Source organism: Drosophila novamexicana, unplaced genomic scaffold (genome assembly GCF_003285875.2).
Source record: "Drosophila novamexicana strain 15010-1031.04,08,12 unplaced genomic scaffold, DnovRS2.1 tig00000974-arrow-arrow-pilon, whole genome shotgun sequence".
Classification (NCBI taxonomy): Eukaryota; Metazoa; Arthropoda; class Insecta; order Diptera; family Drosophilidae; genus Drosophila; species Drosophila novamexicana.
Genome location: NW_020824834.1, coordinates 60,778 through 83,512, shown reverse-complemented (window position 1 = coordinate 83,512; position 22,735 = coordinate 60,778). Strand labels below are relative to the sequence as shown.

Below are 22,735 nucleotides of genomic sequence, written 5' to 3'. Positions count from 1 at the left end.
AAATCTTATCGTCGATCTGAAGTACATAGCTCCTACAAAATAAATCGGACAAATAACTAGTTATTATATGAAAGCACTTTTAAATATATACAAATATTTATAATATACCACATATAAACGAGGGTATTTAAATTTCGGCATGACGTATATCAATTGTTTTGCGAGCTATCTTTGCGTTCTCTCCGATATCGCAGGTGTACCGCAACAAATGGAATAAATAAAGAGAAAATATCTCACGGCCTCGCAAGAATCCGTAGTATGTATGTGAAAATGTACATACGCATAATGACAAAATAATTATAAGCAAAACATCAGTTGAACATTATACGCGAATAGCAGTGGTTGTATAGAAACCAGGGAAATTCAAATTGAATGTGACTATTACTCTTAATTTATTTTAACGTTTTATTTTTACTCTAAATACTTATTGCAAGGCTTCTCGCAAAAGGAGAGTGAACCCTAGTGGGAAATTGTAATGCTACGTTTCATATATACGTGCCCATATTTATACATTCAAATGTTCTCATTCTAACACACATTCAATCATTTATCTACTATATGCAATATTACTACGAGTTGCTTTTGTCACAGATAAGAGGCTTATTTTGAACACAACCGATAATAAAACTTTTTGGAAAGAGTAGACAGTGTAGACCGATTCAATGAGCTGCTGCTGTGGAAAACGCAAACGTGTAGCGGATTGTAACAGTAGTGATGAAGAGAATTATTTACATCTAAACTCTAATGATGTAAGTATATTATCTCAGTATGCATAGTAAAATATAATACTTTATCGCCAAGTGTAGAGGATATCTTGTAAAAATCTTGCAATTCTTTTATTATGTACATATGTATATTTTATTTATATAAATCCGTGTGTGGGCGTTATCAAGAGAAAAACAACATATTTATGTATGGACTATCATAAGTATAAAACAGTCAATAACTTTAGTGTGTAGTGTGTAGTAGCTTGTTGGAGAGCTGAGATTAATCTAGAGAGTAGCCAACACACCACGTTTGTTTTAGTTCAGCAAAAATCCAGAGAGATACACAAATTTAAAAATATATATGTGTTAACTTGTATACATACATTTACATACATTCAATTCATACGTTTGCTCGAAAAGAAAAAAGCAGAAAGTGAGAGAGAGAAAAAAAAAGAGGCAGAGCGAACACATTGAGTGCAAGCTCCAAGCATCTCAAAAGCGAGAACTTTTGTCGTGCTCGCTGTCAACCGGTTAGTATGACTGCAATCACGTTGTTAATACGCGAACTCTACGATCTGTCGGATGCATTTTGGCATAACGAATTTAATTTCGCACGAAGCCTACAATATTACCATACAAAGCGTCGACTACAATTGTTTTGGTTTTACTGTCGAGAACATTGGTTGCGTCAGTATACGAGCCTATCGGGCTATAGCGCAATAGAAAGCATGCAACATGCTGCGGCAACGGACATCGATTTTGCAGCTATTGAAGCGACGACGAGTTACCAAGCCATTGAACATTTCGACCATCAGCAAGCGGATACTATGAGTGATATCGAAATAGTAAATGGTATGGATTTTAATGTACGTGAGAGACAAGCGTAAGCATTTCTTGTGTTTAGTTTAGTAAATAGTGTATGTGCGTACATACATATTGTATTGAAATGGTCTTCGTTGAGATTTCGCATTCTTTAATTACGTATTATTCATCTTGTTAAATGTCTGTCAGACATTGTCCGAATTTCGCTGAGAGCAACTTTCAGTGGTGCTTCTTTGTTTGACATTTATCGGGCTTTCTGTCACTTATTCTCCTTCTCATTTTAACAGAGAGAAGATTGTGAGCTTTTGCACAGCTGTTTGTTACAGTCGTGGCATACACAATAGTCTCACCCTACGTTGTTGCCATTATGCTCTTGTAAGACTTGTACTTTTATTTTGTTATGTCAATGCATATTTTTATATTATGTTATATTATTAAACAATATCGTCATCGATCATTAATATTCTATTCACGTCGTCGAGTTCAACCTACATATGTACATATATGTATATGAATAAGCTTTTCAACACTGCGCTTTTGCTTTGAGTTTTTCTCATTTTGGGCGAGACTCAGCGTAATGTGAGACTTTATAATAAGTAGAAATAATTGCTATAGCAGTGGATATTCGATAAATAAACTAACAAATCTATGTAGTGGGGTTTGAACAAAATATGAGAAGCAAAATAATAACTGTGATAATATAAAATTTTAATATAATATATGTATGCACTTTGGCTTCGCTGACCTCGTATACAAAAAGTTGTTTTTACTTTTGTACAACTCTGTTTACTTAAAACGGGAAAACCTCTTTAAGACTATAATAACATATATGTGCGTATATGTGTAGTTTATTTACATCATAAAATCCATAAAGCGTTAGCCAATTGTACTAAGCCTAGCTGTGATTAAATATATACGCATCTATAACTAAACAATTCTAGAGATGTGCTTTAAGACTTTGTGCAGAAAACTGTTTAGTTGTTGTCATTCTGGAAGAAAGGGTGGTTTGAATGAGGTAAGCAGTGAGTCAAGGACTAGCTTTAAAAAAATAATTATAATATACTTAAATATTCTGTTTATGTGTGCAACTTTTAAATGAAAATATCTGTATTCTGTTTATCAAGTTTAAAACCTTATAAATGAAAAATACATAAGCAATTTATATCATATATGGTATCATATATGGTACAGTTATTTTTATAATTAAACCAACTTGTGTAGGTATAGACATACGTTTAACCCTTGAAAGATAACATCCTCTTTCAATAATAATAAGTACTTTTAAGAGAACACAGTAGGCATTTTATTGTTTTGCACATGGAATTGTTGAAATGTCGATGTTATCTATTTTGGATATATTCAGCATTGAACGCAAAAGTGAACAGCTAGGAAGCATTGTAATGTAGATAATTTAAAAACTAACAATACATAATTTAATATTCACTTTAGGCGTCCTTTTATGAATACTCTGATGCGCAGCCCAAGTATTGTACCGATGAAATTGGCCAACTCTGCGAAGGCGTTAGCTTTACCTTCACTGGAAAAATTGCCATCAACTGCGAGCGGTGACTGACTGGGATAAATCATATGCGTCTGTCGTTTACTAAAATAATATATATACCCACAGATTTTCCATTAATTTTATGTACAAAAATGAATCACGGGATGTCGCACTACACATCAACCCCCGCCTTCCTCAAAACTATATTGTACGTAACACCAAAGTCCATGATGTTTGGGGCCGTGAGGAAGTGTCCTCAGCGCTGCCGTTTTTACTCCGCCGTGGGGATAGATTTGCTATTCAAGTGTTCATTACGGACGTTTGTTACATGATATCGATAAATGGTCATCACTTTACGGAGTATTCGCACCGCGTACCCTACAGCGGTGTTAAACATCTTGAAGTCAAAGGTGACGTGGAAGATGTGGAAATGCAGCGTACTATAGTTCAGAGTTACCCACAACGACTGAAAGAATCGGCAGCAAGAGTTATAGAGGAACATCTTTCTGCAGAAATGGACGAGGTTGATGCCAATGCTGAGGAGATTATTAGTATACCCCACGAGTGGTGTCTTATTAGCGCTCCCGCTAAAATAACGAAAAATTCATCAAAAACCTGCCAAGATTCTGCAGATCAAGGTCTTACGCTTCCATATTACGGCGCAATTACACCAAAATCATTAAAAGAAGGCCGTTGCTTAAAGATTGAGGGCCGTGTACGTCTGTTGCCACATTCATTTTACATAAATTTGCAGCAAGGACAGAATATTTGGCCTCATCCCGTTATTGCATTCCATTTGAATCCACGTTTTTCGCAAACGAGCAGTGGTGCCATAGGTAAAGCGGTAGTGTGCCGTAACGCTTGGTATGATGGAAGTTGGGCTCAAGAGGAACGTTCCGAATTGGACACAAACTTAAGACCGGGCCGTACATTCAGTTTGGCAATTGTCTGCTCCAAGGATTCTTTTGAAGTCTATGTTAACCATAAGTTTATTACTGAATTTAAGTTCCATGTTAAGCCAGATATTGTGGATACGGTATACATTCAGGGTGATGTAAAGCTCTGGAATGTGACATTAGAACCAAATCCAATGATTAAGGGCAAAAATGTGCGTATCTACCATAATCCTATTTATACAGAAGAGTATTAGGTTATGAAATATGTGGCACGTCTTAGAACGTTTTTTCTTTTAAAAGCTTAAGTTATACCAGTTGCCTTTAGTGACAATAATAAGCTTTTGGACCGTTTGGAAAATGTATTTTAAATCAAATTATCTAAGCAAAACGTGTGTAAAAAAAAGCATTGTGTAAGGATGCTAGTAAATTTTGTTATGTGAGCCAGAATATCAATATAAACCAGCAATCTGCTCTTTTTATTTTACTTTAATTGTGAATTATGAATAAGTTTTGAAAAAATCGCTACTCTCTGTTAATATTGTTATCATTTTCTTGTGAAAGTAACACCAAACCTAGTTTTAAGAATTAAAAAACAAATTACAGGCATATATTTTTTTAAAAATACTTGACATTGAGAATCCTGGTACCTTTATCTATATACAATTGATTTCCCATACAGTGGCTTGCATATAATAATGCACATGTGGGAAAGTATATATGTATGTATATATCATTTCAAAGTTGTAGAGAAAAATCTTGATGTGTGAATAATATTTGTACATATTTTCTTTTATTACAAATATGATTTAGTTTCAGCGTATTGGTTCTTGGCATGGTTGCATTATTTTCATATTTTTAGGCGCAAGTCTTGTTTCTTTAAATCTTATTTCTTTGACATTTTTGGCTTACTTTGTTTAAACTTCTTCGACGTACTAAGCTGCATCCTTAAAGTTATACAAAATAAAATTAAACAATAATTTTAATAATTTTGTTATTAATATGATACAAAGCTTATCAAATACTTACTTTGTGCTTGTGCTTTGGCAGCTTAAGTAATTAACCTTAATGTTAAATTTAACATTTTTAAACAAAATGTTATTTGCTTTTCAAATTTAAACAACTTTCCCATAAAAGTCCTATACCTCCTTCACAAAAAAAAAAAAAAAAAAAAAAAAATCAAATAAAGTTCCCTTATATTGTTGCTTGGTTATTTGACTTAAACTGTTTCACATGACACTTGACAAAATTATTCCGGTAAAACATTTAAAACCAACCACGCTACTTTTAGAGAGGCCGTTTATTGAGCATGCATAACAGTCGCAGGCGGCTGCAAGGCCATGAATATCTACGAGGGCGCTCGCAGCATTGCCCTACGGCGTGACTTAGATGCTATGTCCATATTCTATGAGGAGCGCAGCGCTGCCAGTCGAAGAAAACAGTTCAAGCTGATTGAGCCACCAGTGCCCGGGCTTTGCTTTTTCTTTCACGGACTAATACTTGGCGACTGCGAGCACTTTGTGATCGACTTTTTGACTAAGCGGAAAAACGAACGATGTGATACCTGCGACGTTGTTTTGCAGATCGGGGCCCGCCTACCACAAAACTACATTGTACGCAATTCGCGATTAATGGGCAAGTGGGGCCCTGAGGAAAATTCATCTAATTTACCTTTTCAGCTGAAACGTGGTAAAACCTTTTGGATGCAGGTGCTTCTGACAGACAATTCGTTTTATATTTCGGTAAATGGCTTTCACTTCGCACAGTATAACTACCGTATGCCATACAGATGGCTAACCGGGGTAGAGGTGCGCGGTGATGTATCTGACATGGTCATTGACATCTTCTATGTGACGGAATATCCAATTCGTGTCAGTCGTAGTGCGGCCACCGTTATACAATACGTGGACAAACCCTTCAGGGATTTTTCGCTTGAGGTTGATTCCACCATGCCCCTCGATTGGGTGCATATTGATGCTCCAACCAAATTCCTCGAGCGTGGCCGTAATCCCCACGCCCAGTTAACCGTACCATTCTATGGTCGAATTCAAAATGACGAAAAATTTACCGATGGCCATGTACTTCGTATCGAAGGTCGCGTTCGTATTATGCCTCAAAGTTTTAGTGTGACATTACAGCGTGGTCAGAATATCTGGCCGCAGCCGACAGTATCATTATTTTTTAGTCCTAATTTCCTACGAAGCAGTCGTGCCAAGGTGGGAAAGGCTATTATTACTAGGAGCGCCTATATAAATGGTACGTGGGTGAGTCGTGAAGTAACACGGTTACATACACATTTGGGTCCAGGCAAGGCCTTTGTCCTTATAATCGCCTGTCGGAAGAATTTTTACGAGTTATTTGTCAACAGCTATTCGCTTCTGACATTTAAACATCAGATGAATCCCGCAGATATTGATATGGTTAACATTCGGGGTGACGTTAAGCTCTGGAATGTTGTCGTTGAACGGGTCAAGCTTCCGCCGAAGCCTCCCAGTGAGTTCAATGTAAAATATTAATCTAATTTTGTTTTGCTATCTGATTTCCCAGCAGGCCGTTCTCTTGTCAGTGTTAGTCGTTTCCGGTTATATGAAAATGAAAAAGGGATTTAAAATGTATTTGGATCACATTCAAAAGAGTTTTAAATATTGTGTGCGGTACACGTGTTCAGCTCAAGAAGACAAACGCTACTTGCAGTGTCGACAAAATGTAAAAAGGACCTAGTGTTTCTTATCCCGCTTTTGGCTCGCTAACTAACCACATTCACCGAATAAACACCAGCCCCAAATGAGAGAAAATTAATAATTTCATTTTTACCTTACATTCTTACTACATATTTTTCTGCAATTAAAACAGCAAATACACAGCGCACTTTAAACAGGTCTCTGGTGCAACTGCAGGGCGCTTCCACTCATAAATGTTAACGTGCGCGCTGTCAAGTCGAGCGCAGCCCATAATAAGAATGCAGGTGGACTGTAGATTCAATTGATTATTAAAAATGATAATCGATTAAAGACGCCTCCTGCCAGTTTCGGATGCTGTGTCTGTGGGCCTGCTGCGTTTAACTGACGTTTATGTCTGCATGTGTTGAGCACGACAGTTGACATTGTTTAGGCATGTGCAACAAAAAGTGGTATCAAAATGGGCAAAGCCGAAAACGTCAAGTAGCCGGTAAATATTTTCCAAGGTTGCCAAAGGAAGTCGCTTTGTCGCAGGCAAAAAAATTAATATTATTTATGGTTCAAGTTCGAACGTGCCTCGCATTTTTCGTCTGTTTTGGTAATGAAGTGGATCACTGCCAGTCCAATGCAGCCAGTGCAGCCGACAGCGGTCTTCGTTGGCTTTAGTATTTGCTTAGTTAAACGTTCCGACTACTATATAAGTTCTTCTTTACCTGTTCAAATAATTTATATATTTTGGAGCGCGGCTCAGGCAGCAGTCTTGATTGCGTTTGCATTGAATAAAGATATAACAAGAATATATTTAATATGAATTGGGCAAGTACATTTGACAGGCAATTTAGAGGCTTGAACTAAAATATTTTCCCTCCCACTTTTTGCATAAAGTACTGCATATTAAAATTGTCGAAATCGATCGGTAAAGTCTCGACTACAAATGATGGACTTGCCGGCGAATACGGTCGTCAGGTACGTTGGCTGACGGCTCCCATTTTTTTGTAATTAATCAAACTCAGAATTAATTAGGCGTTTATGGTAAGCAGCGGCCAAAAACTCAACCTCTGCTACCTTTAAAAATGTTGTTCGTTTTGCCGCCTCTGCAATAAAAATGTCTTCGCGCGAATGAAATTATATGTCGAAATCGGCCAACAGCTCGACACAACTGTCCTTCGATCGTCCCGTGCTTGTTTCAATTACTGCAGGTTTCGTTTTCCAAGTATTGGCTGTGCAGCTACTGGTGAACCTTTTTTTTTTTGTTGTTTCGAGATGTTATTAATTATGAATTTTTTTATGCTTTTTATGATGCTGCTACTGGACGCCGTCTGATAAGTTTTCTTGATCCGTTTTCGCATTTTGTACATAACTCGGTCATCGCTGTAATTTGTCACTACTGATGACGTTATTAGCTGCATTGATTGAAGGTTAACTCTGTGTTATGTTGATGGCTCACTTCAATGCATTTTATGCAATTTAAGAGTGTACGAATTTACACTGCAGTTAAATAAGTAGTAATACCTAAAATTTGAATGAACGCCGTTTTGGACTGGGACTTTGAGTAACTACATTTAATAATTGATGCATGGGTATATTTAGAATTTATCTTTAAAAACTAAATTTAATCTGGCTGTGCACCAGATGACTACGTGTTGCAGTCGTCATTGTGGTCAATGGCCTACGATTAGACAGCCAGACGCAAAAGTTAGTCGGTGTTACCATTATTTGCTTGGTCAAGGGCTTATCAATATTCCATCTGTGTAGCACAGTCTCACAGAACGCGGTAAAATCAATGCCTCCGCAGTGCGGCACCGCTGGCCACGTTCTAAATGAAACCTCAATTGAGGTTTCGCTCTCGGCTGCCGCACCAGTAGCAGCTTCTGTCAATTGTTTGAAATGGTCATCGGAATGCAACTTGTTTCCCATATAACGCAATATCACAGTCTTGAATAATAGCCACTTTCCGACCAAATTGCGAGCCGTCCAAAAAAAAAACAAGTCATCGAAAAACTGTCCGGCATGGGTGCGCAGATATTTGAGAGAAGCAGCATCTTTACCCATACCTGAAGTATACAAAATAAAATAAAAAAGCACATTAAATCAATCAGTTTTTGTGATGTGAGTGTTGCAGTCGTGTTCTAATTCCCTCGACTCAACGGTCCGCTCTGCTTTACTCATAGTGAGTAAATTTAAAAAACTGTCAAAAATAATAACGTGCTAACTAACAAATGCGGAAGATTCAAGGAAACGTTTTGACAAGACCCGAGTGAATCTTATCCTTTAAAAAGATTGGTAGGCCTCACTAATTAGTTGAGTAATGAAAACATTGGTAGAAGGATCATTAATCATTTAATATAATCTTATTCGTAAATTTTCTTAAACTGTGTGATATATAAATTTTGTGACTTGAGGGTGCGGAAATAGGCGTTGTCTGAATATTTACAACTCGATCTTCAAAGGAGTTCATAAGCAAATTATTCCAAGTTTTGTTTTTGGAATTTAAGACATACATATTTGGGACTCCGTCCTCCACGTGTATCGCGGGTATACACGAGGGTATAGCTGAGTATTTTGGGTAGAGAACTGTGGCACGTGCTTTTTCGATGTCCAGTTAGGGCAGTGAGAATTTAATGTACACTGTTAGTAAATGTTTGGTTTAATTGTTTACCAAAAATCGCACATGCCCAGTGGAAAGCTGACACTTCCAAATTTAGAAGACAATCAACTAGCGAGTTGGGGATGAAGGCCGCTAAAACCAGTATTTCCTTTCTCCTTTTTTTGCCATTTTTGTTCTCAATTCTTTAGTGTATTCGTTCGGTGCATTTCTGCTTGCTTCTCAGAAAAAAACGAATACAACTAAGGCAAATTTTTGGTATCTGTACGTTCATATATACGAGTATAACTGTGCCCGATCAAGTCACATAGTCTTAGCGAACAAATTTGCTAACGCTTACAAAAACCTTTTGAACCAGATTGTAAGTGTTACAATGGAAACAGAGTATCCCATAGTCGCAACCCTCAACTGCGGATGGCTACTTCGATTCAGCAACATTAAAACAGAATAAAATTGTGCCGCTTCTGAAGCCTAACGAAAGCTACTGCTAAAGTTGCCTTTTCGTGTAAGCTATAAATTCACAATACGGTCGGAAACTTGTTCCCTACTGCAAACTTGGAGTCTGATCCTGCAACGTTTCAAAAATCATTGCATTAGTGTGTAGGTCGAAGGGACCGACAGCGTCGACTGCTGCTCAAGCTCCCGGTTTCTTGGAATATCGCTCGAGATCAATCTTTCACTCGTCTGATTGCATATTTTTATATGGTAGTTGGGCACATCGTTCGCATCCTTTTTCGGCGTTTCGCCCGCCAGCAACTAGTTGCTGTTTCTGTGTTTTTCTTTACCATGTGTTTCTTTTTGACATACCCTGTAACCATAACATTGGTAAGGCGCATTATGTTAAATAGCTAATAAACGACCTGATAATATAAGGTATAAAAAACATTTTCTTGGTCGGCATATGAGAATAAGTTAATTGAAACGTAACCGTCCGTATGCAGAAGACACCAAATTTAATAATTAAGTTCTTATATACTTAACAATTATCAGAGCTATTAGGTATCTTAAAGTCGAAGTTAATCGATTTGAAAATTCTTATGCCTTTATTTTCGGTTCAGGATGAAACAAATATTTCAGCGATTTCGATGCGACAACATTGTTTTATTGATTTTGTTTGCTTTGCTTTATTTAGCTCATGAGTATAATGTGAGTTCTTAACACTTGTGTTGGCCTTGCACCGCCTTATTCTCTCCCTTGTTTTCGTTGCAAGTGCGGTGCACATCCTATGCATGTCAGCTTCTGTTTGAATTTGTAAATCCATAACTTGTAAGCTACTGTCAAGTCAGTTTATGAATATGCTCTTGTCCATATGACATTGCAAATGTGTAGGTACATCAAGAAAAATAATTTACTCCCAATAGTGTTTTACTTTAAAGTAATAGTTAAATTGAAGCTACTACTTAAAGAATATGCCTCGTTCCTCATTTAACGAACCTACATATAGTACCGTTACTAATTGCATACATTCATAAAAAATAAGAAAATTAAAAAAAAAATGAAGCTCTGGCAAGCCTCACATACTATATTTTATATTTGCGAAGTGCCACATAGAGGGGAAAACACCGAAGGTTGGGCTTAAGCTGTGGCATGTTGCGTGGACACACTTGAACCAGGCGCCAATTGACTGTGTATGCCTTCTCTGCTGCGACTAGGATTCCATTTGGACCAGCCAGATACGGACAGAAGCAACTGGGCACAGCTGGCAGCAGCGTAGAAGTGTAAATTATGGGGCGCTGATAGGCATCTCTAGGCTCGCCTCGCCTAGACAATACTCGTTGGTTATGCAATAAGGGCAGAAGTATGTACAATGTGGGTGGAATCTTAATCCACGCTGCGATTGAGTGCTCCGGTATTGTGCATTTATCTGCGTGGTACAGGTACATTTTCCTTCTGGTTGACGGGGTAACCAGGTGTTGCTCTCGCACAATTAGTAGTCCTGGCGCGGTCTGGCGCTGGCTGTTGGGCAAAATTGATGACCAGCAATTCGCAAAGTTGTCGGCACAGGGTTAATGTTATAACTGAAGAGGCGCCAGTGACTTCGTGTTACATTCGCTTGACTTATGACTATAAATTCCTTTTGTATACCTTAGTCAATCGTGCGACGATCAGGACGCATACTAAATAGACTGCACAACTTTTATATGTCGAACAGTAAACACGCTCCTTCAGATGTTTAAATCGTAGAAATGGTATATATTTAAATATTTCGAACTCAGGTGGTACTTTTCAGTTAATATTAGCGCCAACCATCATTTTCATATTAATGGATAGCAGATATTCCTGGCAAAGTTAAGATATCTGTCGTCAAGGCTACATCTGGTTTGTGTCTGCGCGCATGCTCACCCCCTATTTACACAAATCCCAAATCGAGTTCCTGTCTGCTACGCCAGTCACAAACGGAAAAAAAATGCAAAAAGTCCAAGAAGGCGATGCTAGAAGATTACAGACAATTTTGTGATAATTGGGCACAATGTGGGGTTCATGTACTGTGGTTGCCTCATTCCGATTGCAGTTCGGTTCCACTTGGCACTTCAGGCGCTGAAATCTCTTCTGCCGTGCACCCAATTAAAAACATACTTATACGCAAAACATTATTAGTTGTTTCATTTGAAACAAATACTCTCAAATTCGCCAATAGAAGATACAGTGGCAGGTGAGATGGAATAGCATTCTGATCATAAATTTGGGACTCTCTAAAAAAAATAGCTAAAGACATCGTTTTTTCGTATAGGATCGCTTGGTCAAAAATTGCAAGGCAGCGACTCTTTTAGTCGGCCTCAGGCCGTTTTGTACCCAGCACCGATTAAAAGGGGTATAATCAAATAATAAAAATGAAGAATAAATAAAGAAAATTAAATAAATCTATAAAAAAAAGTAAAGTAAAGTTAAGCATCTAGTTTAACACATATAACAAAAACACATTAAAATAAATAGCTTTAAGTGAAATCTTCTAAAATCAAAACCAGGTATCTTACAACAGATTCATTTAATAGTGTGCCCAATGCATTAAAGATATTGACGATATAGGGTAGATGCCAGTCCGAAACGCGCTGCAAGAACATTCGCATTTGGTTTATTTTAAGAATGTCACTTGTGCATTGCTCGCGGGCGCCAATGGTTCGTGCGTTCCGATGCACAGGCCGACTCTATCCCCACCGCTGTCTAGCCCCTGCCCAGGCTGTTTCGACTTGGCGTGCAATTTAGCGTCAGTATGCAAATAATTTGCTTTTGCGTTGTTTTTAACTAAGCGACACCAGCTGTTGGGCCACCATACACATGCATACGTTTACATTCAAATGTTCGTATGTTTTAGGCGTAAGCATTCTTCTGCAATTTAATTTTGTTTTCATGCTTTGTTTTTAGGCAAGCGCTATAGAAACAACTTAACTTTTTAAATTAATTTGACTTATCAAATCTGAAAGGTGGAAAAAACTGTCACAAAGGCCACCTTTCTAACCATTCATGTTACAGATAGCTTGCTTTAATACAAAATCCACATAGCTTGAGGCTTAGCTTAATGATAATAAAAATAATTAGTAAGTTTTTATAGCTCAATTTGAATTCAACTACGAGTTATTTTAACCTTTTTCGTATGAACAAGAAGCTACTGCAAGTTGCGTTAACTGAAAACTCACGTTCATTGTGGCATCACCATGATGAATCCGCCCCCGTACTTCTAAAATAGATGAGACGCGCTGTACACCCAAAAATCGAGTGATACTCTCTTCCTCTTTTAGTCGCTTAAAAATACCGCAAGCCATTGATATAACTATTTTTAGGCAATATTTGCTTTATATTTGTGCAGAATCATCTCGATTCTCTACTGCTAAGCCCACTTCGCATCGCGACCGCAACATGTGATCTAACGACCTGTCATATTTTTTGTTTCAGTTGTTTATACAAATGCTAATTTTTTTAGACAACATTAGAATCACCGTAAAAATGTATAAAGTTTGCAGGCTTCAAAATATATGAACTCTTTCGATTGGAAGAAAACAGTTTGTACGAGTATGAAGGGGGTTTAAATGCCTTTAAGGTAAGAAAAGGGGTGTAAATGCATTGGTTTAATGCACACTTTTTGTTTTATTCAGTGAACTCTTTGACGGGCTGTTCTCTTCACTTGTGGCGCTGACAGAATATAAATTAGCTTTTAAGCATTTTAAATGCAAGATTTGTTTCATTCATCTTGATGGCTTTTGGTGACTGCTACAATTATTACATTATTTCTTTTATATTTTCTTTTAAATTAATTTTAAGCGTATTCCAACGGTGTACTACATGCAAGTATTTGGAACACTGTTTGAAGTTTGGTAGATTAAAATGAAACACAGATCTGAAATGGCCGATGCTTGATGTAGAAGATTCTCCAATATGGTACATCTATGAATCCAAGTAATAACGAAGGTACGTTGTGGATCTGGGCACAGGGAATGGGTAAATTTCGACTAGAGCACTTTTCTTACTTTATGAAAGTCTGAAAATTGGCTCAGTTAACTTCGTGTTTTTGTTTTTTTTTTTGACAAATTTTCCATACATTTATACTGATATATATTTTATAAAATAAAATATTGAATATCCCTTTTAACCATTTTTATAATATATATAAACCCTGTTTCACTCTATGAACATACCATTGAAAGTTGTAAGTTCTACTTATTATTTTTTTGTTTTGTATTTTTGCGCGGTATTCAAGCCTTTGTAATTCTTTTTATAAGTATTAATTATTATTTAGCAATAAATATTCATGTAAAAACAGGCATCGCCCATGGCCCCGCAATCATATACAACGATTACATCAGCTAAAGCTTATGTTAAAACAAGTAAGAGGTTCTAGTCGGGAGCTCCCGACTAGGGGATACTCTGAACCCTCTTCCTCCAACATCAATTGCATATATATATTCTATTTTAGAAGCTATATGTCAAGTTTGGTGACTCTAGCTCTTATTATTTACCAAAATTGCCCAAAAAACAGGATATCGATATCGATTTTTATCGATTGCTTGGAAACGGAGCAAGTTATCGATTATCGGAAACAAACTCGATCTGCGCGGGAGCTAGGAGCATCTACATCTAAAATTTCAAGTCTCTAGCTCTTATAGGTTCTGAGATCCTTGCGTTCATACATACGGACGGAAGGACGGACGGACGGACGGACGGACGGACAGACGGACGGACAGACAGGCGGACATGGCTAGATCGACTCGGCTATTGATGCTGATCAAGAATATATATACTTTATGGGGTCGGAGTTGTTTCCTTCTGCCTGTTACAATAATTTGGCTTTCGCACAAATACAATATACCCTTAAACCCATTTTTAATGGGTTCAGGGTATAAATATAAAATATACTTTATTCAAATGAAGTACAAAGCTTAGCAGCAAATGAACAATGTTGTAAAATAAGAGGCTCTGTTTAAAAGTAGATATTCAAAGATAAGCCATAGCTCCCCAAAAATTAAAAATAATATGCCTGCTATCTATCTATCTTAATAGCAAATGTCATATTTATAAAATTATTTAATGACTTACTCATCCGTAGATAACACCACTCTATATATAAAACTGTTAGTGTGATCTAACTGAATTAGTGAGCTACGTTTTTATATACAATAATGTATTGCTGCAACGTGAAAATATTCGGTGCGGAACTATTGTATGAATCTTAGTTTTTCAAAGCAAGGCTCACACAAGGGAGTTAGCAGAAGCCTAAATAGAACCAATGCCATATGTAAACCATGTGTGAACCAAGAATAATCACTGCCTTAGGCTACTGCCTCAGCGTTACCAGCCCATCAACTATAAAGGCTGTTTCTATTCATTTTATGCAGCTTCTACATTGTGAACTCAGTATAAAGCAATTGGTTGTTCCAGAATAAACGTTATTGCATATATTTTTAAAGAAATGAATATAGAAGTCGTTTATGAAGCTACAAAACTGCACAAAAGAATATTGCATTGTGTAAACTATTACATATGCTTTTAAATTGGACAATCTAAATATTCTTAAAATGATATCAAATTTTGACTACAATTTATATAGCATTTTTAAGCTACGATATTTCGTTTATTTTCCCAATTTTGCCTTGATGGCAAGGTATTTTATGCTATAAATAGCTGATTGTCGAAAATATAAAATTATAAAATATATCAATCTAAGCCTTAGATTTTAAAACTACAATGATAGTGTATAATATAATTAAATGAAAGTGAATATAAAACAACGTTTGCGGAAATTGGACAAACCGCCTGCCTGCTCTAGTAAACCTGCTCTAAAGCTGATGTAATTTAAACCGGCTATTGCACACTAGGTCAAGTAGATGGATGATTAAGAAAGATAAACTGCATCTCTTTAATAATTGTTGTTCGATAAGTGCACATGCACCAACTACACCAGTTCGATATCGTAACACCTTGTGCTTGGCTAATAGATAAGGTAAAAATATATGTATGTAGGACTTTTGTGAATGATAACGGGTCGCTGGCTAGTTCTAATGTCCCAAAACAACTTACGAGAACTTGGTGCAGATGAACCGACCGTTTGCCGTTCTGGGCGCACCTGTTGCCTAAAAGCTCTCTTTCCCGTTCTCTTCTGTTATTCCATCATGTTGCGGTCTGATAAGATTAATAAGTATATAAAAATATATAACCCCTACATGTCTATCGAAGTTTGAATCAAATTTTTTGGGTGCGCTCGCACTAAAGTTAGTAATGGGTCAGTCCCAACCACATGCAAACACATACTTCATATGATATTCAATTTTGTATTCTATATTTTGTATTTCAGCTTTCTGCTATTATGGCACTTAAAACATATATAAAATGAGATTATCGGTAATGCATAGTGTATTTTACACAGGAATAAGTTACCATAATTTCTCCCTTATGCAACATACATTTTGATTTCTTCTCTGCTCAAATATAAGTACAAGTCAAAACATATAATTCAGTAAAATTTAAACTTTTGTTGTTTGACGTGTACATTTTTTATATATTAATATTAAACTTTTATTTTTCGCATGCTTGAAGTCAAAATATTTCGTTCAAATGTATAATATTTTTTTTTTTACAAGTGCACAATTATTGTCATCGATTTTTTTCATTTCGACTTTTTACATTTATTGTCTTTTTAAAACTTTTGAATATATTGTTATTTACAGTTTGTACTACGGAACATGATTTGGCCTTAATTACTATAGACTTTAAGATTAAAAGCTAGTTTAAAATAGGATCACATAGCTGGTTTTATATTCTACAAATATCATTTTATTATGATGTGTTATATATATGTACAATCGTGAAAATCGCCCCAGAGCGCAACATTTTTGTTATAAATCTAGCTTAAAAAATTTGTAAAGCTGTTTTGGTTAAATGTGACTTCAATTTAATATTGTGTTATGCCGCATACGGACTTAGTTTCCGGCATAGGAACGTTTAGGATGACACATTAAAAAAATTCACAAAGTATTCTTAAGTCACATTAAAGTCTTTCCACAGTTTAAAATTAAGCCACTTTACTCGTCTTTCTTTCGTTTTACCTTTCCTTCTGTTTGAATAGTTGAAGTGATAGCCTCGATACACTCAGCAATGGTCGGCTCGGATTGGTCAGAGCTGTAGTCTTTGCCAGCCATACGACTTAACGTGAGTATGTAGGAACAGGCTACACGCAATACCGATAGCTTGGAAAGTTTTTGGGAGCTAGCATATGCCGGCACAGCGTGGCGTAAGGTCTCATAGGCGGCGGAAATTGTATGAACGCGAGTTCGTTCACGAGCATTTGCCTCAATTCTGCGCTCGCGTGTCATATTTTTATAGTTCCGTTGCTGCGGTCTCGATAGGGAATCACTGTGATCAGCTTTGCATATGTCCTCAATATTTTGTTCTAGAGAAGTTTCAATGCATGCGTCGTGTAATTTTGTATGGGTCAAGGTTTTCTTTTCAGACTGGAGATTGGGACTTTCCTGCTGTACACTGATTTCAACGACATTGGATTGCGGCTTTCTTGCAATCAATGCTAAAGGTTCCTGTTGTTCTGGCTGCGTTGTGAGGGCGAATGTGCGATGAAGTGTAGTAACACCAGGATGACGCACGAAAATGTGCGCAGGATTTGGCATTATATCACGTGGCAGCAGTTGACTAGGGTTACACGCGTGAGCAGAAGATAAATTGTTATGGCTGATTTGAGGCGGTGAAAGGAGAGATGGTGGCGTCAACATAACCGCGGAGTCAGCTGAAGAAGAATAACGTATTCGCTTTTTAGGCGGACCCGACGCTGATATACATGAACTAACGGCTAAAGATGAGGCAAAATTAGTTGACGTCAAGGTTGGCTCCACGACTTTCGATGGCTCCATACTCTTGCGTTTATTGCGAACCAGCAAAGCGGAACCTTCTTTGACTGCGCCATATTCATCCGTCGATCCAACTTTGCAGGCACTTTGCAGGGCATGTTCTAGCGCTAAGTCATCACCGCCTTCGCTTTCTGAACTTGCGGAACAAAAGCCAGCGTCGCGGTCATTGGAACTGGGTGAATCTAAAAGTAAACGAGACAACGAAATCTATAATCTTATTCACAGTAGACACTTAACATGCTTTACCAATATGATTTCTCTTTATAATATAGGGTCGATATTTTTATATCAAAATCCTGAGAGGATTGTATTCCTACTGCATGGGCATAAAAAGGGTGAAATTAACGTCGATTTTATTTACATAGGTATGCTCTTGGCAAAGCTAAGAGGATATTGCACTTTCGCCTCTTTTTAGATCCATTTGCTTAAAGATACTTCCTGTCAATATGCAAGAGATCTATTTTCCATTCTTAATAAGCGCTGATGACACACTATTGAGCCGATTCTGGTATTCGATCGCAGCGGTCTTATGTGTATATAAATATTTTAAATAAATTAAGTCACCAGTATTCTCGTACATTTTTGGAGATTAGGTAGTTACTGTTTGTGCTATATTTTTCGAGCAAACATATTTCAATGCAATCTCTTATAAATGTGCTTGCCTGTCTTTGTTCAATTGGTAAATTCCGAAAACGCAAGCAACTGTGTCATATTTCAGCCAGTCGGACAAGCGAGTTAAAATTAATAAAGCTTAAAATTGTAAATTCAAGTTATTCATCGCAAACGAAATAAACCAGTTTTCACCAGATCATTCGGTCTATCTCCCACTGACCTCCACAATTTACTTTTAAAAAGTTTAGGCACAGTTTACTGCATTTCTTGGCGGCCTGAAGAAAAGCGCAGTTCAAAATTAGAAGCACTTACTTCAGTACGCCTATTAATTACTATCGCCGGAGAGTTTATTCGCGTTCCCATTAGCTTAGATTTTTACTGGCGAGTCCTAGAACCTTAATAAACTTTACAAAGAGGTTATTCGAGCTCAAAAATAATGAATTAGTGAACCAAAGATACATTGTAAAAAAGCATACATTTATGTACATTGCGTTTCATAGATTTATAAGCTTCCCATTTTCACACTTACACACTGTATTTCTACTAAAGCAGCCGCACGCACAGACACATGTGACTGTGTTTTTTTTATTTAGTTTTTTTTTTTTGCATGTTGACTCAACTATTTATAACCATATTATTTTGCTATCTTAGCTAATTTTAGACCAGAAAGCGGCAGAGGGAATTTAAAGCAACTGCAGAGACAGGCTGTACAAATAACAGTAGCTAAATAAGTACATACGCACACGTACCTTATACGTTTGCATATATTTTGTACTTAGATAAACAAATGTTGAGCTCAACGTCGACGTCTAAGTCAAAACACCTGTTAAACACAGGTAATCTTGTAATCTTGGACATCGCATCAAGAGAAATAATGGCATAGAATAATTTTTTCAAAATGGATTGCTAGCCACTTTTGAATCTGTAAGATAAAAAGAAACTATTTCATCGTCTTTTTTTTATGTGCATATAATTATATAATCTGTTTATAAAATATGACCAAAGTTGTGTGGGATTTAATTTGTGTTTTATATTTGATTATTGATATTCTAAGAGTTGGGAAAAAACGTTAATTTAGTGTATATCGATATACCTTTATATCATGTTCTTTCACATTATATTATATTAAGTTGTTTTATATGAAAATGTTGCGCTTTTCAACCACAAACCTTGTCTTGTGATTTTTGCGAAATAAATTTCATCCGTTCGGATATAATTGGCCTTTATTTCCAAGAATGAATGGCTGCGAGTGAAACCTATTTCAAAAAGACACATTTAAAATATATGAGACTGCAAAAACTCTGTGCTCATAGTAAATGTCAGCTAAAGGTTATCAGACAAAGTCTGCCCTACACTGACTGCTTGTTGGACTGCTGTCAGGGTTCCGTGTGTGGGAAGCGTGTGGTTATCACTAGAGGTCTACGCGCGAAGTATGGGCGCATTAGAATATGATCTTGTGTTTGCTATAGTAACATGACGCGTCATTTTTATGAATGAAACAAATTAAAACTGAATATTAAGGTAAATAATTTATTTTTAAACGTACTCAAAATAAAAGTGCACTTGAACTACATATCTTAATTCGAGAACATTTATCTGTATATTGCGTTTATATTACATTTAACATGAGCAATAGTTCTTCAATTGCTTGCAATGTATAACTTGTGAAGCTTATTAACTAGAAGCTAAATTTTATTGTTCCGCCTCTTCAAACTCTTTCAAATATCTTTAGTTCATCTCAAAAGGAGTTGACTTAATATTCAAAAATAATGTAGTTATTGGATTGCATGCTGTAAATAAAGAAATACATGCGGTCCCTTAAATCGAATCGACAGCAGATGTTTTCCTACTCTAATATTGTTTTATCATTTGTAACGCAAAACTATCAATTGTCAGCGTAATCGATAATAGATCTATTATATACAAATAGACTCACAGCCTAGCATATAGAGAGATGTTATCCTAAGCTACGGCTAGTAACTGCTGGTCAAATCGGATTAATTGCAGAATATCGCTTAAATGTATCTGAGAGGCTGCCATAGCTGCATTGTCGCGACGCATAACGACGCTAGTAGCCGACAGTCTACCCCACTCTGATGCGCTGCAGTCAAAGGCTGGGTAAGATGAGGGGAATTTCACGAGGCGACAGACAACTGAACCCCAAAACTAAATGTGATTGCCAAACGGCGCCCCTTTTGGTTGGCGCCGGCTGTTACAATGATGCTCGTCCGACTGGTACTGGTAAACAATGTAAAGCAAAAATAATAATAAAACGAGAAAGAAAGGCTATCTTCGGCACGCCGAAGATCTAATACCCTTGCAGACCCAACCTTTTCATTATGCTTATAGTGCTTTGCCTGTATCTAAGAAGCACAGGGAAAATAGTTAATGCCGAGTTTGGGCAAGATATCTTGATAAACAAAATGTTTTTTCATACAACTTAATTTTCGACCCATCGTTCCTATGGCAGCTATATGATATAGTGGTCCGATCTTAATAGGATTTTGCATATATATGAGGAGCATACTAAAATTAATAAATGCCGAGTTTGGTCAAGATATCTTGATAAACAAAATGTTCTTTCATACAAAAACTGTGGCAGCTATATGATATAGTGGTCCGATCCAGCTGGTTTTCACATATGAGCTTCTTGCAACAGAAAGAGTGACTTTTGCAAAATTTCATTAAGATAGCTTTAAAACTGAGAGACTAGTTCGCATAGAAACAGATGTCTGCCTGTTAGACTGGTTAGACGGACAGACGGACATAGCTATATCGACTCGGTTGTTGATGCTGATCAAGAATATATATACTTCATGGGGTAGGAGATGTCTCCTTCTATGCGTTACACATTTCACGACAAAATTATAATACCCTCTGCAAGGGTATAAAAAATAGTTAAGAGAGAGCGATGATTCGTCTTGTAGGCCGTGGTTAAAAAACCTTGAATTATAGTCCACGGGGTTGGTTCGATATTTGAATTACCTTAAATAAATTCTGCAATTCAATTCCTAAAATATTGCCACTTCTAAAAAAACTTTTCAATTTTCTAAATTAAAGAAAAAGAGGCAATGCTTTTAAAATTATGTACGCTTCTAAGTAGATATTTAAATAAAAGCCTTATACATTGTTATCCAAACTATGAGAAGGGAACGCATTAGGAACCTTCAATTCTCTGATTATAACTCTCTAGTGACTTATATATTATAAATAAATATATTTACAGCTTGTACACAGCTAAATTTATGGTATCCGCTTACCACGCGATATTTTTCCATGTTAAACTTTTTTCCGAGAGTTATTAGCTGGCCATAAGTTATACGTGGCCAATTTAAATGACCAGTGGATTGCTACTGCTTCAGCGCTTTTGAACCAATATTTTAACAGATGTTTTGAGGTTTATTTTGTAAATTTGCCATTAACCATGTTATCCATTTTTTTTGCAAGGTTTTTTTTATAAAACTATTGCAATACGTTTATACTGTATTTGCTACTGAGGATTGCGCATATGACATATGACATATAAAATCGATTTGCCCATTACACGAATATTACATTTAGTATTTGCTGTATTTGTATTTTTACCACTTAAAAAAGAATCTTTTACATTATATGTACAACTGTTTATCCTGACTAACTGACCGAACGCAGAGAATAATCCATAAGGAATAGGAATCTAAAATATTCACAAAAGCTTTTTTTTAGAAAAATTCCTTATTCAAGAACTGTTTTATTTATGTATAAAACGGCCAATGAACAGTTCAAATATATCAACCTAAATTATTTTATAATTGTTTTCTTAAATCAACACCCCATACAGTAACTTTATAAATAAATAATTCATCGCCAAGCAAACAAGTTTATACGCAACAGTTGGACAAGAAAGAATCTGTCAATTCGTTGAAGTTTAGGTAAAAATAAATTTAACATGTGTCCCTTTTAATGTTCAGTTTAGACAACAGGTGCTATTGGCTTAGTTATTCTCTGAGCATATATATATATATATATATATATATGTAAATATATATACATATATAGTATGCAGAATTATCCGTATCGTACCTTTTTTGATGATGGCTTCCAGCTCCGCAGTGTTTAGTTGCATGTATAGCTTGTCTGTTGTGACGAGTTCCATATTTTGAAATAAGCGAATTTCTCAATATATGTTTCGGGGAACGCGTAATCCACAGAGCGAGTTTGAAAATTATTTTTTGTAAATTATTTCTTTTCTTTTATGGTAACACCAAAACTGATAAGATATCAATACAATAAAAGATATCTAATATTAAATAATGCAGTAATTGGTTGTGAATAAATTCAAAATAAAACTTTACAACTCTTACAAATTTTTGTAGACGTAAATACATTTACAATATATATTTAACACTTTTTAAATTGTTTTCACTTTATACCGCATTCTTTCAGAACACGTCCGACAGTCAGAAACACAGCACGTCTAATAACCACGGGAGTATATTTCGTTTTGAGAGGACCAAACATGCTCGCTTCATACTAAAAGCAACACGCGGTCGAACCGGTTGCGTTGCAATTAGAGGTGAGTGCGTGTCA

The 22,735-nt window shown here is 36.3% G+C and overlaps 3 protein-coding genes and 1 long non-coding RNA gene across 12 annotated transcripts; 2 read left to right on the top strand and 2 right to left on the bottom strand.

The window, feature by feature from the left end:
• Positions 1–570: 570 nt before the first annotated feature.
• On the top strand, positions 571–4,464 carry LOC115765570 (galectin-9). Of its 5 annotated transcripts, none has more exons than XM_030709218.1 (3): positions 571–749; positions 2,979–3,094; positions 3,157–4,464. In XM_030709218.1, exons 1-3 carry the CDS (start codon positions 663–665, stop codon positions 4,178–4,180), a joined length of 1,227 nt encoding a protein of 408 aa, XP_030565078.1. In that variant the 5' UTR covers positions 571–662; the 3' UTR covers positions 4,181–4,464. The 5 variants fall into 5 exon arrangements, with proteins under 5 accessions (XP_030565078.1, XP_030565077.1, XP_030565081.1 ...); XM_030709217.1 differs by lacking the exon at positions 571–749 and adding an exon at positions 1,157–1,573; XM_030709221.1 differs by lacking the exon at positions 571–749 and adding an exon at positions 1,504–1,559.
• On the bottom strand, positions 4,400–5,058 carry LOC115765572. Its single transcript, XR_004018131.1, has 2 exons — positions 4,953–5,058; positions 4,400–4,870 (listed from the first exon to the last, which is right to left on the bottom strand). It is a non-coding gene; the product is annotated as an uncharacterized LOC115765572 (long non-coding RNA).
• A 74-nt stretch (positions 5,059–5,132) lies between these two features.
• On the top strand, positions 5,133–6,780 carry LOC115765545 (galectin-4). Of its 5 annotated transcripts, none has more exons than XM_030709172.1 (3): positions 5,133–5,536; positions 5,603–6,416; positions 6,471–6,780. In XM_030709172.1, exons 1-3 carry the CDS (start codon positions 5,264–5,266, stop codon positions 6,530–6,532), a joined length of 1,149 nt encoding a protein of 382 aa, XP_030565032.1. In that variant the 5' UTR covers positions 5,133–5,263; the 3' UTR covers positions 6,533–6,780. The 5 variants fall into 5 exon arrangements, with proteins under 5 accessions (XP_030565032.1, XP_030565033.1, XP_030565030.1 ...); XM_030709173.1 differs by having other exon boundaries at positions 5,133–6,179; positions 6,333–6,416; positions 6,471–6,779; XM_030709170.1 differs by having other exon boundaries at positions 5,134–6,416; positions 6,471–6,778.
• Positions 6,781–16,000: 9,220 nt separating this feature from the next.
• LOC115765515 lies at positions 16,001–22,450 on the bottom strand. The gene is made up of 2 exons (XM_030709133.1): positions 22,229–22,450; positions 16,001–17,736 (listed from the first exon to the last, which is right to left on the bottom strand). The coding sequence occupies exons 1-2, from the start codon at positions 22,299–22,301 to the stop codon at positions 16,718–16,720; spliced, it is 1,092 nt and encodes a 363-aa protein (XP_030564993.1). The 5' UTR covers positions 22,302–22,450; the 3' UTR covers positions 16,001–16,717.
• Between the last annotated feature and the right edge of the window lie 285 nt (positions 22,451–22,735).

Coding starts and splice junctions, on each gene's coding strand:
- LOC115765570 (XM_030709217.1), top strand. CDS start 1,244: ATGACTGCAATCACGTTGTTAATACGCGAACTCTACGATCTGTCGGAT. Junction 1,574..2,978: donor TAAATGGTATGGATTTTAAT/GTACGTGAGAGA, acceptor TATTCACTTTAG/GCGTCCTTTTATGAATACTC. Junction 3,095..3,156: donor ATTGCCATCAACTGCGAGCG/GTGACTGACTGG, acceptor ATATACCCACAG/ATTTTCCATTAATTTTATGT.
- LOC115765545 (XM_030709170.1), top strand. CDS start 5,264: ATGAATATCTACGAGGGCGCTCGCAGCATTGCCCTACGGCGTGACTTA. Junction 6,417..6,470: donor GCTTCCGCCGAAGCCTCCCA/GTGAGTTCAATG, acceptor CTGATTTCCCAG/CAGGCCGTTCTCTTGTCAGT.
- LOC115765515 (XM_030709133.1), bottom strand. CDS start 22,301: ATGGAACTCGTCACAACAGACAAGCTATACATGCAACTAAACACTGCG. Junction 17,737..22,228: donor GGAAGCCATCATCAAAAAAG/GTACGATACGGA, acceptor GTTTACTTTTAG/ATTCACCCAGTTCCAATGAC.